This window comes from Macaca nemestrina, chromosome 5 (genome assembly GCF_043159975.1).
Source record: "Macaca nemestrina isolate mMacNem1 chromosome 5, mMacNem.hap1, whole genome shotgun sequence".
NCBI lineage: Eukaryota > Metazoa > Chordata > Mammalia > Primates > Cercopithecidae > Macaca > Macaca nemestrina.
Window position 1 is genome coordinate 32,645,574 of NC_092129.1, and position 17,288 is coordinate 32,662,861.

Here is a 17,288-nt window from a genome sequence, read left to right on the forward strand (position 1 = left end):
GTAAGTCAAAGCAGACTGATGGCTATCTACTCATTTTTTGAGCCACTGGGGAGGGGACATGCATGAGGAGGAGCTGACAAGAGAGAATACGACTGAAAATTTCCTTTTCTTTTTCTCTCTAAATGCAGGAACATATGTAAGGCTTTGAAATTACAGAATCCTTGGCCTTACCTCCTAATCCCTCATAGGCCTGGCAAAAAGGTATCACACTAATGATGGGAATAAAGGGTAGGGAGAAAGAGGAAGTGTTGAACAATAAACCCTATTCTTGTAAATCAAACCAGCTTTACTTCTCCGAAGGTACAGCTGGGCTTCTCTGAAGGTTCATTTGCACCACTAAATCCCTAGAACATCTTTAATTATGAAATGTCTTTTTTGAATCACAGGGGATTAACCAGACAGTAAGAGCAGGTGGATTACAAGGTTCAACCTTCATACAGAAAAGAAGACAAGCTTGGACAAGAAAGCAAGACCCATCTTTACAAAAAATAAAAAATAAAAATTAGCTGGGCATGGTGGCATGCACCTATAGTTCTAGCTACTTGGTAGGCTGAGGAGAGAGGATCACTTGAGCCCAGGAGATTGAGGCTGCAGTCAGCTGTGATCATGCACGACACTCCAGCCTGTGCTACAGAGTGAGACCTTGTCTCAAAAAGAACAAAGACAAAGAAAAGGAGACAATCTGGAAATTGAGAAAAATTTGATAAAGATGACAATGGCAAAAAATTCAAAGGCATCAATGCTTTTCTAAATATTATTATTTTCTCCTTTTCTTGTTCAGACATCCTTTTTTTCATTCCATATTTAGATGCAGAAATGAAAAAGTATTGTATGCCATCTCTGTATTTAGTATATTTGCCTTTCCAGACACCTAATATAAAAATAAAAGGTATAATTAGGATTTAATGTGATTTCAGTGGGTGTGATTAATGGCCAGGCAAGACTCTGATCACAGCAAGGATGACAGCTTTTCACAGGCAAGAGCAATCACAACAAGGATGAGAGCCTGCCTTTAGACTATTCCACTTTGCGGCACCAAAAAGAGGAAAGTAACTGGTGAAGACTGCTCAGAGAAATAGAATTTGGGCTTAATAGGAACAACAACTCAGAAAGCCTGATTATAGTCAGAAAGAAATGAACCGTGGCTTCTAATTTCTCCTTGCTATTGTTTCATAGGAGAAAGGGCAAAAGCTAGAAATGAAGGCAGTAAACTGTTTAAAAAGATTCTAAACCTTGATAGCTTTCTTGCTTCTTTCTAAGGTAATCAAAGTAAAGTGGCCAAAGTCATAATTTAAAACTTTCTTTCCTTGAGAGGCCGAGGTGGGCGGATCATGAGGTCAGGAGTTCGAGAGCAGCCTAGACAATATGATGAAACCTCCTCTCTACTAAAAATACAAAAAAGGCCGGGTGCGGTGGCTTACGCCTGTAATCCCAACACTTCGGGAGGCCGAGGCAGGTGGATTACCTGAGGTCAGGAGTTCAAGACCAGTTTCACCAACATGGTGAAACCCCGTCTCTACCATATGCAAAAAATTAGCCAGGTGTGGTGGTACATGCCTGTAGTCCCAACTACTTAGGAGGGAAAGGCAGGAGAATAGCTTGAACATGGGAAGCGGAGGTTGCAGTGAGCAGTGATCGTGCCATTGCACTCTAACCTGGGCAACAAGAGTGAAACTCTGTCTCAAAAACAACAACAAACAAAAAAAATTAGCCAGGTGTGGTGGCACGCTCCTGTGGTCCAAGTTACTCGAGAGTCTGAGGCGGGAGAATTGCTTGAACCTGGGAGGCGGAGGTTGCAGTGAGCTGAGATCATGCCACTGCACTCCAGCCTGGGTGACAGAGTTAGACTGTCTCAACAACAACAACAACATAAAAAACTAAAACAAAAAACTTTCTTTCCATATTGTTTTGTCTATGGGCTACAACACTCTGCAGTTTAAGATTTTGAATGGGGCAAGATCGTTCTTTCATTATGATGGATGTGTGAACCTAATACCATCCATCTCTTCTCTAGTTACTTATAATAGTCTTTATTGATTAATGGCCAACAAATTAATTGTAAATTACTGAAACATTAAATGTCAGAAATAAAAATTTCCCAAATTAACACAATTTTTGTACGATTTGGCATGCTGTGATTTAAAACATTCATTTCTAATTATATTCAAAATAGATAAGGCATGATTTTCTTTTCTGAAAATAATTGACATTTATAATCTGCAGTATTTACTATATGAATATAATAACTGACAATTAAGCTCCAAATCTACAATAAGGCTATAAAAATGACAGTTCTTAAGAATCCCTATAGGGAAAATCTAAAATCATTTTCCAAAAAAATATATTTCAATAAAAGTTTCCACTTCTCCTTTTTAGGTTATTTTAATTTCCTCGAAAAGAAAACTAGCCAGTGTTCAGTTGCATTATGTAGCTTTTCACACAGCACTCTACACTAACAAAGAGGGCAGTCTCTTACGTCCATAAGAGCAGCATTGATGTAGTTACTGCTCTCCCCATCAATTGTAATTAAAAAAGGCAGACATCTGTCAGGTGGCAGCATGTCCATGAAACGATTCTTGTCATGGTTCCTTGGCAGGCACGCTATACTGCAGTCTTCAGCTTGTAGTCGAGGGGTGACTGAATTCAGAGTCTAAAAAGAAAAGAGAACCCAGGTTAAAAGATAGTGTGACCCATTTAGCAGTGTAACACAGATCCATCAGGCTTTTAGAAGGCCAAGTAGAAAGTTAAGGATTTGTGCAAGGCAATGGCATTTGCTACTATGACAGGCTGATAGACTTTGTAGTTAAAGCTAATGAAGCCTGAGAAGTGACAAAAAAACAAGACACACATTGTTCTGTGCTCCTCTTCTTAAAAGGAAAAGGGACGCTAAACAACACTGCTACCTTCAAAATGCATTGCCTTAACCAAAGAAAATACAATCGGGAAGTCCATGATGATGATGACCCTTCATCACAGTGGGAAACGGTATAATTTGTAGTAACATCTGGGCTTGCCATATTTGAAGATAAGCTATGGTATGTTGGAAAGAGCACTGGACCAACAATCAAATAATTTGGTCTCTGCTCTTGAATTTATTTTCACCCACCTTCAGAGATGTTTTAAGGGCAGTGAAAACATTTAGGGCTGTTTTGAAATAGTATTTACTACAAACTTCATTATTTATTATTATTATTATTATTATTATTATTATTATTGAGACAGGGCCTTGCTCTATTGCCCAGGTTGGAGTGCAGTGGTGATATCTTAGCTCACCACAGCCTTCCAGGGTGAAGTAATCTTCCAGAGTCAAGCAATCTTCCCATCTCAACCTCCTGAGTAGCTGGGACTACAGGCATGCACCACTATGCCCAGCTATTTTTTGTACTCTTTGTAGAGATGAGGTTTTGCCATGTTGGCCAGGCTGGTCTTGAACTGCTGACCTCAAGATCCGCCTGCCTTGGCTTCCCAAAGTGCTGGTATTATAGGTGTGAGCCGCCACTGAACCCAGACTCAGTAGTAATTAATGTGCTTGATCTCATCACACTGTGAGTGACCAGGTCAAAATCTGTATGGCTGCATGAAAAAAGGCTATAAATACACACAAATCACTGCTAATTTTGATTTTTTTTTTTTTTCTTTTGAGACAGAGTCTCGCTCTGTCACTGATGCTGGAGTGCAGTGATGTGATCTCGGCTCACTGCAAGCTCTGCCTCCTGGGTTCATGCCATTCTCCTGCCTCAGCCTCCCGAGTAGCTGGGACTACAGGCACCCGCCACCACGCCCGGCTACTTTTTTTTGTATTTTTAGTAGAGATGGGGTTTCACTGTGTTAGCCAAGATGGTCTCGATCTCCTGACCTCCTGATCCACCCGCCTCGGCCTCCCAAAGTGCTGAGATTACAGGTGTGAGCCACGTTGCCTGCCCTAATTTTGACTTTTATGATACCTTTCCCCTTTGCTCTTCCCTAAGTCTGAACTTATTTGTCACTTTGGATATAGTAGATACAAATTCATTAATAGAAAAATGACTATATAATATGTATAATGAAAGAGATATGTATTGTATTTAAAACAGGATCAAAGGGACTTGAAAGACCTTCTTTAAAATGATTCCTAGTGCCCAGAACAAATTGTAGTAAGTCATAAAAGAGGTTTTAGAAACAGTTAATACCTGAAATTCATCCTTGAGATGTGAAGAGTTAGTCTGGGAGTCTATTCTAATCATATCAAAATATGCAGCTTTAAATTCACAGACAGGTATGGCAGTTTCTCCACATAAGCAGGCTTCTAAAATGGCATCATGAATAAAAATGTACTGTTCCTACCAAAAGAATGAAAAAGAAAATTTTGTACTAGTTTTAGTATCACTTCTCTGTCATCGAAGTTAGGGAATGCAGAAAATTTTCTCTATATGGAAATATGAATGAAAACACCAATATTTTTCTATATGACTGAGCTAATATTGATTACATATGAAAAACATCTACTCTTTCGGTTGACTAGAGTACATATGAGAGACATCTACTCTTTGTTTGCAAAAAAAGAAAAAAAAAAAAGTCCATACAGGTAAATCTACATACCTCTGTCTGGACCATATTAATACGTCGAGATCTTAAGGCTTTGACACAATTGTAGATATCAACAACACCCTCTCTTTCAGCCATGTCCAGCATGATGTCAATCACAATGTAGCAGCCAGTTCGTCCAGCACCAGCACTGAAAAAAATTAACAAATTGCAAGATGCATGTTAGTCTTCATAACCTTAAAGAAGGACCTTTTCCACTGTCAGATAGGTAGAATCAAATTGATTTAACAAAGCGCAAGGCACAGCACTTGTCCATGCTGTGTAAAAGCTTGTGAATGTACAAATAACTTCATGCAGAGTATCTGCTTTGGTATAAACTAAAGATTGGAACAAAAGTTCGAAATTATTTCCAAATTGAAAATAACGTTATTTAAATTCCATACCTCTCTCACAATTTTCATTTTATGTAAATTTAATACACATAATTTCAAGTTCATAGAATTGATCAAGTGGCAGATTCATGCTTCAGAATTTAACTCCAGATTGAATATTTTTAGATTCATCTAGCTGTGTGTCCTCTGGCAACAATGTGAGAATGTTGGCTCACTCACTGTGTTCGCCTCTTGTAAATACCAAGGCAAAAGAAAATTAATTCCCAAACCTTTAAATGGGAAATCTGAGGAGCCATGATTCACAGGAAATGCAAATGGTGGGGATGGGCAAGAGAATGATGGTTACATAAAGAGAGGAGAGTAACAGTGTAAAGACTATTTGAATCATGATCTGAAGAGAAAGGAAAATGAATTATTAAGTGTAGAATATGATTCCCAGCAAGTCACAAGGCTAGCCACTATCTTACTATACTTAATTCTAAGGTATTTTTTAAAATTATATTTTATTCTTGAATTGGCAAATAATAATGTACATATTCTTCGGTACATAGTGATATTTCAATACATATAATGTATAGTGATCAGAAAAGGGTGATGGGTATATGAATCCTCTCAAACATGTATCATTTGTGTTGTGAACATTCAGTATCCTCCTTCTAGCTCTCTCCAACTAAACATTATCATTTACCGGACTTATCCTACAGTGGTATAGAACACTAAAATGTATTCCTCTATCTTACTGTATTTTGTATCCTTTAATCATAATATAGTGTGATTATTTTGCCCCTGGGGAATGTTTCTCCAATTTTATATATAGAAGTCAATGGAGAAAACAAAATAAAGATTTTTTTGAGGGAGTGGGGAATTCACTTTGTAGTCCAGAGATACTTCAGTGTAAGTGGAAAATGACACTTCTGTTTCAAGAGAGTATCTGAGACTCTTAGAGCACTTCTGAAGCAAGCAATTCATAAGAAAGTAAACCTCTCTGATAAATCAAGAAATCCTTAAATTGAAAACCCATTTATCTCATTTTGTAAGTGCTTAGATAGGCTAGTAACATTATTTCATTGTTATCCAGATTTGGTCACTTCTCTTAAACTCACTGTTCTTTTAGAAATTTAAGCAAAAGATATTGTGGCTATCTCTATTTATTTTTGTCCCCTACCATCTTCTCAATCACTGTTCCCAGAGTTAGAGACAGGAATGTAATTTAAGAGTACATCAGATTTCATGAGGAGGATTGAAAGGAAGATTATTTTTTTGTTTTCAGGGTACATAGTATCTGATCCTATGGGATGTTTTACCTTTACTTCATTCTCGCTTTTTTTCCCCTCTTTTACACACGGTTATTTAAACCCTGACTAGGTTGGATTTTCAGATAGCAAAAAATAATTAGGTACAACCTATTATGTAGCTTGGAGGGAAGAGCATTTGAGAATGGTATGCAGCATCATTTAGGAAACGCTTTTCAGATTCAGTACTTATTTTTCTGGTCACACCTCAAAATGAGGCCATGTAATTTGCTTTTAGTATCTATAAATGCTTGTTTTAAGAGAAGTTTCTAATCAGAAGAAAGTCTGGATATAATGTTCGTGTTTTTTGGCACATATTTGCTGAATCTCACTGATGCAGTTTTCAAGGTCCTCTAATGTGAAGTCTTTAGATTTTTTTTTTTTTTTAAATAGCTGTTTTGCAGCACAAATCCTTGAAATTTAGGCCATTTAGTAACTCTGTATGTCTGAAATTTAGTTTTAAAAGCTGGAATTCTATTGGGAATTTTCTAGATTGGCAAGAAATGTCTATTTCAACCTAGCATTCTATACGATATGGGATTTGCAAAAGTGATAAAAACAAAAAACACAGATGTTGCCACTAAAAGGCAGAGTTTCTATACTTTAAATTGTGGATAACACTACACACATTAGGATGAATGTATGTATTTCTTAAATTCCTGTTTTATAGACTACTTACAGAAACTTTTATTTTATTGCTGTTTTACTTTATCTATAATACAAGCAAGCTGGAACTTTGTAAGCACACATTAGCTTTTGTGCTCAAAAGCCTTGTCTTGACACTCTAAAATAAGCTGATTGCATAAAGTCAACACCATTTGGACCACCACTCACCTGCAATGTACAACGATGGGGCCCGCACTGGGAGGGTTGGATAACTTGACTCGCCGGATAAAGGAAAGCAGCCCTGTAGCATGGTAGGGCACTCCATGGTCAGGCCAGCCCGTGAAATGGAACTGTTTAACTTCACGGATTTCATTGTAGCCCCTCTGTGCAAAGATGGAAATAAATGTTTTCAAAAGCCATTTTAATGGCCAAAATAAAGCCATTAAACACAATTGTGGGTACAGACCCAACTGACAATGATAACAATAAAAACTTTACCAAAGATTATGCCTTTTCTTAAAATTAAAAAAAAAAAAAAAAGTGAAGGCCTAACATGGACTAGGAGCTTACCTTTATTGTCAGACAACTGCCAAAGAAAGAAAATTAGAAGTCTTGCTCAGTTCTAAAAGTCTGGGTAAATTTTATTTACTTTGACAGCTTGTTTCTGCTGGAAATGACAACACATTAAATTATTAGGGGAAAAGAAGGAAATGGGAAAGCTAAAATGCAGCCCTATTGACCCAACGCATTGAGTTCTCAAGTGGTGTATAAAAGCAACTTTCCAGCTTCTCACCTCACAAAGAGATTTTAATGCCTTGCTTATCCATGTTGAAAATGATTTTGAAGCATAGCATGTAGGGATTTTCCAGGACAGTGCTGCTCTAGATTGGCTTGTGAAAATATACAGGCAGCTAAACTGTTCTTTGGGCAAACTATTTTTCTTAGCTCTGTGAAATAATTCAGCACAGTATTATAGTAACACAAATACAAAATGAAAGAAGTGAAGCATCTGCTGTTGTGCTGCTCTCCCATTGGGTTGATTTAAGAGAATCCTACATAAATGCACATTTCAAAGCTTTCTCCTTCCTTTGTGTTAGGAGAAGGCTGTAGATTGAGGTAGCACAGCTTGGAAGGTATAGATTAAATACTGCAGAATTTATTTTTAAGAACTCACATTTGTAGCAAAAGGAAACAAAATCCCACTTTAATCTATATAATTCAAATTCTATTGTGAACTATCTGTAAACTCTCAGTCTCACTTGTTCAATCAGAAAAGGTAGACACATTACATGGAATAAACAAAATTGAGGAAAAGTTTATCTTTAGATTCAATCTTATATAGACCAGTATCACCAAAACCTTGGAAGTTAGTGATCATTTCTTAAAGGTTTTCTTAATTCCAATTCCTAGCACAATGCCCTACACAAAGCAGGGATGAACAAACAATTGTAACAATCACAATGATAAGCATCACCATGGAATCACCCCAATGGATAATCACCTTTTGCTACTTTTCAACTCTAGTGAAGAAGGTCAAAAATTGTTTCAAGGCCTGATTTTAGGTATTACTTGACTCCTTCTATATTAATTCTTTTATTAGAGTTGCTGGATGGGCCTTGCTCCCTTTATCTTTCTATTACATTTATAGGATTTGCTCTTTTTAGTACATTTTTATATGTCAGCGCCTATTTCCCTAATGTTTTTTTTTTTTATTTTTCTGAGTGATTTTCAAATATATGGTTAAACCCACCCCCCCTTTTCTTGTTCTAAATAATAATAAGAAAAAAAAAAAATCCAACGATTTTCCAAATAGGATTGCATTATATCCATACAGTGTTATTAATATCAACTACTCCTATATTCTGGAACACGGTGCATGGCTGCACTCATTCACATATTATGTGTATCCATAAGTACACGGTTGTGTTTTTATTCAACCAGGAACTGTATCATTCTTATTAAATATATTCTGAGATAGTTTGGCACTTTTTATTTTTAAAGATTATTTAGTAATATTTTCTTATTTCTGCTTATTGCTAATATAAAGATAAGCTATAACTTATGACTATTTATGCAGATTTAATCATTTAAATAAACATTTATACATCCCATTTAAAAATATTATCTGTAGTTTTCTTGGTATAAATCCTTTCATCTTAAAATAATTTGTCTTTTCTAGTAGTTACACAGTTTATTCCTTTTGCTGCCTTATTTCATTTGCTAAAACTTCCAAAAATGTTTAATATTAGCGACACTGATTATCCACATAACATTCTTGATTGTAGAAGCAGTAATATAATCTTTATACTAGTTTTTTATGATAAACGAATAGTCTTTAGTTCTTCATTCCTTAACATGGCTGCTACTAGGTATTGTTGAATCACCTTTATCATGGTTTAGGATGTCTCTTAGCTTCCCTAATTAGAGTATTACTATAAATATTTTGAAAATAAAATTAAATGCATTTATCTATTAATAAAGTCATACAGTTTTGGTCCTTTAATGTACTGACATAATAAAATATCCTGTTAGATTTCCCACTACAGTTGCAATCTTCTTGCATTCTTAGGGAAAAAACAATAGCTCATGTAGTGATATTTTCTTAATTCACTCCTAGATCCGAATTTTCAATATTTTATTTTGAATGTTTTCATGTTCTTGAATGAAACTGGTCTGCAATGTGTGTGTGCATGGGGAAGAGAGAGAAGAAAGAGATTGTGAAAGAGAGAATGAGTGCTCCAGGGAATGCTATCGTTATCTGATTCTGTTATCACCATTATACTAACCTTCTTCTTTTTTTTTTTTTTCTTTTTTTGGAGACAGTGTCTCCCTCTGTTGTCCAGGCTGGAGAGCAGTGGCGCCATCTTGGCTCACTGCAACCTCTGCCTTCCGGGCTCGGATGATTCTCTTGCCTAGGATTCCAAGTACGTTATGCTAACTTTTAAAACATAGACATAGACATTAGCTATTCCTTAAAGGATAAAGGAACTTTAACTTTAAAATCACAGTGCAATTTTAATGATAAAGTTTAACAATCATTCTATTTTCTTTTACCATCTATTTGTGCTTCTAACTCTTCATGATCTAATTTTTGAGAATTAGCGTTTGCTAGAAAATCAGTGTCCTAGACTAAAAGTTATATTTTTAGGTTTATACATAATATTTTCTATAGCTTTTCTAATAGCAGGTATAACGGCTATGTCCCTCTGTGTTTCCTAATATTGCGTATTTTGTTTTCATTGTACCTCATTTAGAATTGATAGTGGTTTAATTACTTTATTGATCTTTTCAATAAACAAGCTTTTTATTTCTTTTTTCTCATTTGTTTCTTTTTTATATTTAATTTTTCCTTTGTTCGATTCTACTTTTCCTGATTTTTCAATGTTACAACTTTTCACGTGATTTCAGAGCACATTTCAAAACAGAAATCACTTATGGGTGTAAATTTTTCTTACAGAATAATGAGGTAAATTTTGATGTAAAACTGTTGATCTATACAATGTAATTGTAGTTTTGAGGAAATCATTCAAGGATTATTCAGAAGAGGATTTGGTAACTTCTAATAGGCTAATTTCTGGGGTCATTGGTCAGTGGTTTGTTATTGCTTTCTCTTGGATTTTGGAAATATCTCAACTTTTTGTTACGTATTCAGATTTTCCTTATTACTAAGATCATCATTGATTTTTATAAGACTTGTATGAACTTAAGAGACTGTATATTCTACATTTTCTTTTTGATAATATGATCTAGTTATTCATTAAATCAAGCTTAATGGTTCTCTGTGAAATCTCCCATATCAATTGCTTATTTTATTCTACTTGATTTATCTAAGAAATTTTCATACATATTTTATAGTTACAATAATCATGATTATGTTGTTCTGTATAATGCTAGTTTCACCTTAATATTTTGCCTAATTTTTTCGTGTTGGTAGGATAACTCACAAATGTTTTTATAAAATACTATTCAACTATTTCTCTATTGTTGGCCATTTATGGTTATCTATAGGTTTCTAATGCTATAAATGAATTCATTATATTTTAAATAAACTCCTTAGGAAAGATTCATGAAAGTTAACTTCTCAAAGGACATAAATATTTTAAAGCTCTGGAGATACATTGTTTTATTGATTTAAAGAAGGTTTGTAGCAATTTAACTATGATCAGTAATGTATAAAAATATGTTTCAACACATTCTAACACTCAATGAGGATTATTTTTTAAAGTTCTAGCTGATTTGAAAGGACAAAATGGTGTATCAGTACACTAGGTTAAACATTTTTAATAGGCATGTTAACAATTGTGTTTCTTCAGAGATTCTAGTGTTTTTTTCTTCTACTGGTATTAACATTATAAATTAAGGACATTAATAAATAATCACCAGGTTCTTTTGTGTGTATGTACCTTTGATAAAATTTTGTGCCACAGGTAATTTCACAGTTTTATGTGGTCAAATCTACCAAGCTTTACCACAAAATGTATTTCACTGTTACTATATTCCACTTCAGTCTACTACACCAGCCACCTCACATTATTCTTTGCAATGTAACACTTGGAGTGATCCTTTTAGAAATAAAAATCAGACCATGTTATCCCTGGGCTCACAAACCCTACAATGGCAGCCTAACTCAGTTTTAGTATGAACTAAAATCATCATGGCCTACAAAGCACCACTTATCCAATTTTGTGATTTCTCTGCCTTCATTTTGTATTCCTTTCCCCTTCACTTATGGATCTCTGAACATCTTGGCCTGCTGACTGTCTGGCATTCTAACATCTTTACACATGCCTCCGGGCTTCTGAAATGACTCTCCCTTCTGTCAGAAACATTACTGCCCTGGACATAACCCGTCACTCCCTCACTTAGGTCTCTACTCATATTCCTTAACAATGAGTTCTTCTTTGATCATCCTTTCAAAATTGTAAACCATTTCTTCCCCCTGCCTCAATAATATTCCCTACTTCCTTTCCTAACATTATTTTTCTCTATAGCACTTGTCATGATGTATATTAGTTGATTTATTTATTTTTATTGCTGTCTTAATTCAATCGGCTATAAGATCGACAAGAGGAGATTTTAACATGTGTCCCAAGGTTTAGAAACATGTCTGGCACATAGTAAACTCTTAAATAAACATTTGTGGAATGAATACATGAATGAATGGATTTTATAGCATCACGAAAACAGAACTTGACAAAGGTTTTAAGAGAAAAAGCAGTTTTGATATAACTTTTTAAAATAGAATTTTAGAGTACTTACCCTTTCCAGGGTGAATGTCCTAACTACATATTCAGCAAGTGGTTCCATTTCTACACAAGTTACTTTGAAGTCACCATAAACTTCAGTATCATCAGGCCAATATTTATAGCATTTAACCTAAGTGACAAAAAGAATACATAGGTAGACCTGAATATATACTACTAATTAGCCAAGGTGATTTAATTCCAGCAATAACTCTTTAGGTCACAATTAAAACTCAGTTAAAAATCTATAAATGAGAAAAAAAAAACTATTACACAATAAACAGAGTTCATATAGTCTCACAAAAAATATACAAGCCTGATAATGCAATTAGATTCTAGTACAAAATTAAAGCTTATATTGTTACTCAATGAGAAATCAAATAATTTCTCAGCCATTCAAGGTCTATTTAGAGGTACTCAATTAAAATGCTGTGCCTATAAATTTTTTTAAACAATTGGATGATATTCTATTTTGAGTCTCTTATATGCTGCCTCTCAACTAGATTCATTTTTATGACAAAAAAATTCTTTTTATTCCTCTTACCCGGCCAACCTCAACTAAATTTGTAACCATCACAATGCAAGCAGATTGTTCTTGCCAAATCATCCTCCAGAAATCATATACTGTTTCATGAACGGGACCTATGAAGAAATTAATTAGAATATTATGTTATCAAAGGAATTTTGTAGTTAGTAAGAAGTTTAGCTAAGATAAGAAACAGAGTAAATGAAATAATTCCAAAAAAAATGTCCAGCGCAAAATGTCACTGAAAATACTGAAATCCAGTTCATATCTAAATTCTCACAATAGGCAAAACCATAGGCATATGTAACTTTTTTTTTCTTTTTTCTTTTTTTTTCAATTTGCCCTCTATACTTCCCAATTTAGAAGACACTATCACTAGTTTCTTGGGTATTTATATCAGTCACTAAGTCATTTTAACACATCTTCAAATATATGTAAAAACTAGAACTCTTATACCACCATCAACCAGACAGCATATATTACCAATTAAATAAGTGCCCACTATTTATAAATAGTACATGTTTAGGGATCAATAAAAAACATATCCTTACATGTAAGGACATACTCTAATCTTATCATTATATAATCTCCAAACTGCAAAAGCATGTGCTGGGCTATTCTCTACTGAATATCATAAAAATGAATATTGTTCACACTATGGTTGATCTTTCTAACTTTAAAGAGTATACAACTGAACTCAGTTACTCCAAACATATGTGAAAACATAGAAAAATGACCCTTGTCAAATGAGTAAACCTAGCTTTTGTTTTACTTTCCTTTTATATAAAATAGATGTACAGGTTTCTCTTCTGAGGGCCAGTAGTCAATTTAGAGAGATAACTACAGATGCTTTTTGTTTGGATACTTTTACTCCCCAGTGTACCACTATAACCAGATCTCTCTACTTTCTTATTATTTTCCATGAAGAATTAACTTGACTAAATTCCATCTCTTTGTTTTGTCTTAGTCTTGACTTGTCAAAAAATTGCTCAGTATAATAGCTCATTATAACAATATTGGTCTTGGGTACTATTAACAAACTTGCTGCAAGAAGACAGGCCTCTTATATGAGACTTCTTTTTCCTTTTCTCAAAAATGAGTAATTCCTCTGGCTGGCACTATGGACGAGTGCTCTGACCTATCTGTATAACAAGGATCAAATCATAATAACCACTACCAGCTTTTCTTTTACTTTTAATTAAAAGTAAATCAAGCTTGAATTTATATAAGCTTTACACACATAACAAATTTGTACTGTACAAATGAGTAAGGAGCAGTGTTAATCAGAAGGGCTGATTTTTTTGTTACTAAGATAAAATTAAAAAAAATAAAAACCACTATATAGATGAATAAGCAAGTTTGTTTTTTCTATAACATTTAACAAGGCAAAGTTTTACCTTGGGTTGCAATGTAATGACTTGGTCTCTGGTAGCCCTAAAATAGGAGAACAAATTAGTTATCATTTTACATCAATATCAGAAATAAATGAATGAAGGCATAAAAAGATGAAGACAACCACCTGTTAAGATTAAGTTATAATAAAAAGTCCAGAAATGAGTAGTGAACACATAGTTCACTTCTCAAACCTACGTTATCTGAAAGGTAAACATAAAACAAAAATTAAATATTTTAAAGGCTCTGATTGGAATATATATTGTATAATTTATTTTTGTTTGCCATGGAATATAACCTCATAGATTTTGTTTGGTTTCACTAAAATGTTTATGCCTTCATGTAAATGTTTAGTCATTCATTCCTGGTAAAATAGTGTTTAAAAATATTAATTCTCATTTTATCATCCAAAAGTACAACACACTGCATTACAAATGGACGAGGACATATTAGAACCATAAAAAAAATAACAGAACATTCCAATGTTAGAGCTGGACAATGCATGTGTGCATCCAATCAAAGTCCTGCTGAGATTTTTAGAGAATATTCCTTTTCGATAATACATTCAGGGATATGCAAAAACTATTTTGTGCGTGCTCACAATGTTAATTTACACACACATAATTATAGGTACACACACATATATATATAGGGAAAGAAGACTTTTTAAAAAGGCATTTTATCTTGAGTAAAAATTTAGTATTTTTTTTCAGTGTGCTAAAAGTTCTGTTGAGGAGGAATAGATTGTTAGTCGCTCTCAATTGGTTTGAATACCAACAGAGCATAAGTTGCAAAAATGTTGATGATACGATCCTAAGTTCTGAATTTGTTGCATATTTACAAATGAGCCTTAGTGAAAGTCTGTGGTACAATTTGTCCACTTATTGGTGTGGGCAACTCAATACACATATAAATACATGTGAACTGAGATCTCCAACCTAAAATTTAATAGCAGGAGTATGACATTGCAAATTTGGAAGATTTCAACTTTTTAATATACCACAATGTTTTATGGAAAATAGCACAATGTTTTATGGAAAAATTTTTCCAAGCTTTATATGTATTTGCAGTTCTTAAAAAAATACCAATTGCCGAAGTATATACTTATATCTTTTACATATAATGAACTAATGGGAGAGGGAAAATTATGAAATTGTATAGAAATAGACCAAAATACACTGGGGTCTTAACAGAAAGACTGGATAACAAGTCTTATTTAAAATACAGTCCTACAGTATGAACCATGAAATAGTTTTATAACAAGGCTCCAGTGTACATGTCCTGGCAGAAAACCCAGGTTAAAGTAAATAGGTAAGAACAATTACAAATTTTTCATAGAACTGTTGATTATTTTATTCTAAAAATTAGACCATTAGCTTAGTTTTACATAATGACATGTTTGATAAATTTAATGAATAAGAGTAAGATTATGATCAGAAATTGAACCCATATACTCATATACTATGCTTTATAAAATATATTAATTCAACTAAATACATACAATTCATAACATAAACTCTAAAATGTGAACTTAATAAATGTAAAGAAAATTATTTCCTATTTATGGAAATTAGAAAATGTTGGGTCCTAGGTTTCATATCTTTTATGTCTATAAAAGTATACATATGCTGCCATACTTAACACCCCCACCTTTTGTCTTATAATTACACATATTATGAATCAATTTAATTACAGCACACCTAGATTTTAATTGTAAAAAGAAAAAAGTTGAAGTTTAATGAGTGCTAGGCATTGGGCAAAATGCTCAACATGCATGACTTCATTTAATTCTCACAACAAAGTGATGAGGTTAGTACTATTATTATCCCCACTGCAAAGATAAGGAAACTGAGGTACAGAGAGAGAAGTAACATTCCCAAGCTCTCCAGTGTGATTATGAACCAGGTGGTATCACAAAGAGCCTGTCCTCCTTATAGGTAATGTAATATATTGCCCTTTAAGAATGTTTTATATTTTGTTTGATAATTACTTCCTTTAAATAAAGAATTTGCATGTAGATATATATGCAATCAAAATTTAACAGTGAAATATATGATAGAAGCAAACTTTTTCATTTCTGTGATTCGATATATATGTGTGATATGTGTATTTTACAATTGAAATTTAGTAATTATTTTGCCTGAGTAATTTTCTTACTTTAGAAGCCAATACAACACATCACAAAATAGTCTCCCTACTCATTTTAACATCAGAAGTCAAATGTAAAAAGTAAAATTTCAGTCACACTAATACACATCATACTATCCAGCTTCTCACATATGTTTAGGGAAGGGTAAGAATAAAAGCCAGAAACAGAAATCATCAACAAATAAAACTCGAGTACATAATAAATTGTCAAAGCTAAAAATGGTCCTGTTTTTCTACACAAGAAAAGGGAAGGAGGTAAAATAGATCTTTACGCATGTGAAAGAATTACAAAAAAACGAACAGAGATACATAGTATGAAGCTAATTAGGTGAAGCATGCAGAAATAACTAGTAGTAAGAGAGCATTAGTAATAACTGTAATTAAGAACGTTTGTATTTATAATAGGGTGCTGTTATTTACATATAGTGGTACTTACATCCCTGTACAGCCAAATCTACAGCCCAAACCAAAGTCAGGTGTGAAAGAAAGCACAACAACGTCAGTAAGTACTAGGACGTAGAACAAGGAAAAGTGTACAGTTTGTACTTTTAAATTTTAAAAAGCTAGCAATCGCTTTATAGGTAATGGGCAAAAAGGTTCATATATATAAGTCAATAAAGTAGACATACTTAACTATAAAAATACTTACATCAATATAGTTGGCATTAATATAATCTGAGGAAGGATCATCCTCTACGGGTTGCAAAATTACTCTGGAGTGATCATCTAAAAATTTTAAATAATAAATATAAGCTGTTAAATTTTCTCCCTGTTCTGAGGCAATGTCATTGGTTGAGACCAAAGAATTCAGTGGTTGCCCATAGTCTATCCATAGTATATTACTACCAAATCAGTCCTTTGAAGAAGTATAAGAACTTTAGTGAGCCTTGCTATTACATTTATAATACTCTGTGACTCAAGCTTCACTGACTTGAACCTTCATAGTTAGTGTTTAGGAGACATGAAATTGTCTGGTAAGTAATCATTTGAGTCATATAATTGTCCACATAACTGAACTAGACTTAACTTCTAATTTTGCTTCTTAGTCATGACTTTAAATGGGTTGGATCCTTTTCTTCTGCACTTTACAGCAAATGAGCTACAGAATTAAAAAGTGAATTTTGAATTCCTGTTCTCAGTTTCTTACTCCCTGAAAATCAAGGTT

The 17,288-nt window shown here is 33.8% G+C and overlaps 1 protein-coding gene across 12 annotated transcripts in view; it reads right to left on the reverse strand.

Moving 5' to 3' along the window:
• Positions 1-17,288, reverse strand: part of LOC105465585 (protein tyrosine phosphatase receptor type K) — a 558,841-nt gene that overhangs the window by 9,828 nt on the left and 531,725 nt on the right. For 7 of the 12 annotated variants that reach the window (XM_071096427.1, XM_071096432.1, XM_071096437.1 and 4 more), the window contains 9 exons: positions 16,773-16,849; positions 16,560-16,577; positions 13,981-14,017; positions 12,602-12,699; positions 12,074-12,190; positions 7,043-7,197; positions 4,579-4,714; positions 4,170-4,319; positions 2,477-2,650 (listed from right to left, as the gene is read on the reverse strand). In XM_071096427.1, the coding sequence (XP_070952528.1) occupies positions 2,477-2,650; positions 4,170-4,319; positions 4,579-4,714; positions 7,043-7,197; positions 12,074-12,190; positions 12,602-12,699; positions 13,981-14,017; positions 16,560-16,577; positions 16,773-16,849 (962 nt within the window). The remainder of the gene's footprint in view (positions 1-2,476; positions 2,651-4,169; positions 4,320-4,578; positions 4,715-7,042; positions 7,198-12,073; positions 12,191-12,601; positions 12,700-13,980; positions 14,018-16,559; positions 16,578-16,772; positions 16,850-17,288) is intronic. The other 5 variants (XM_071096434.1, XM_071096433.1, XM_071096426.1 and 2 more) reach the window with 1 other exon arrangement.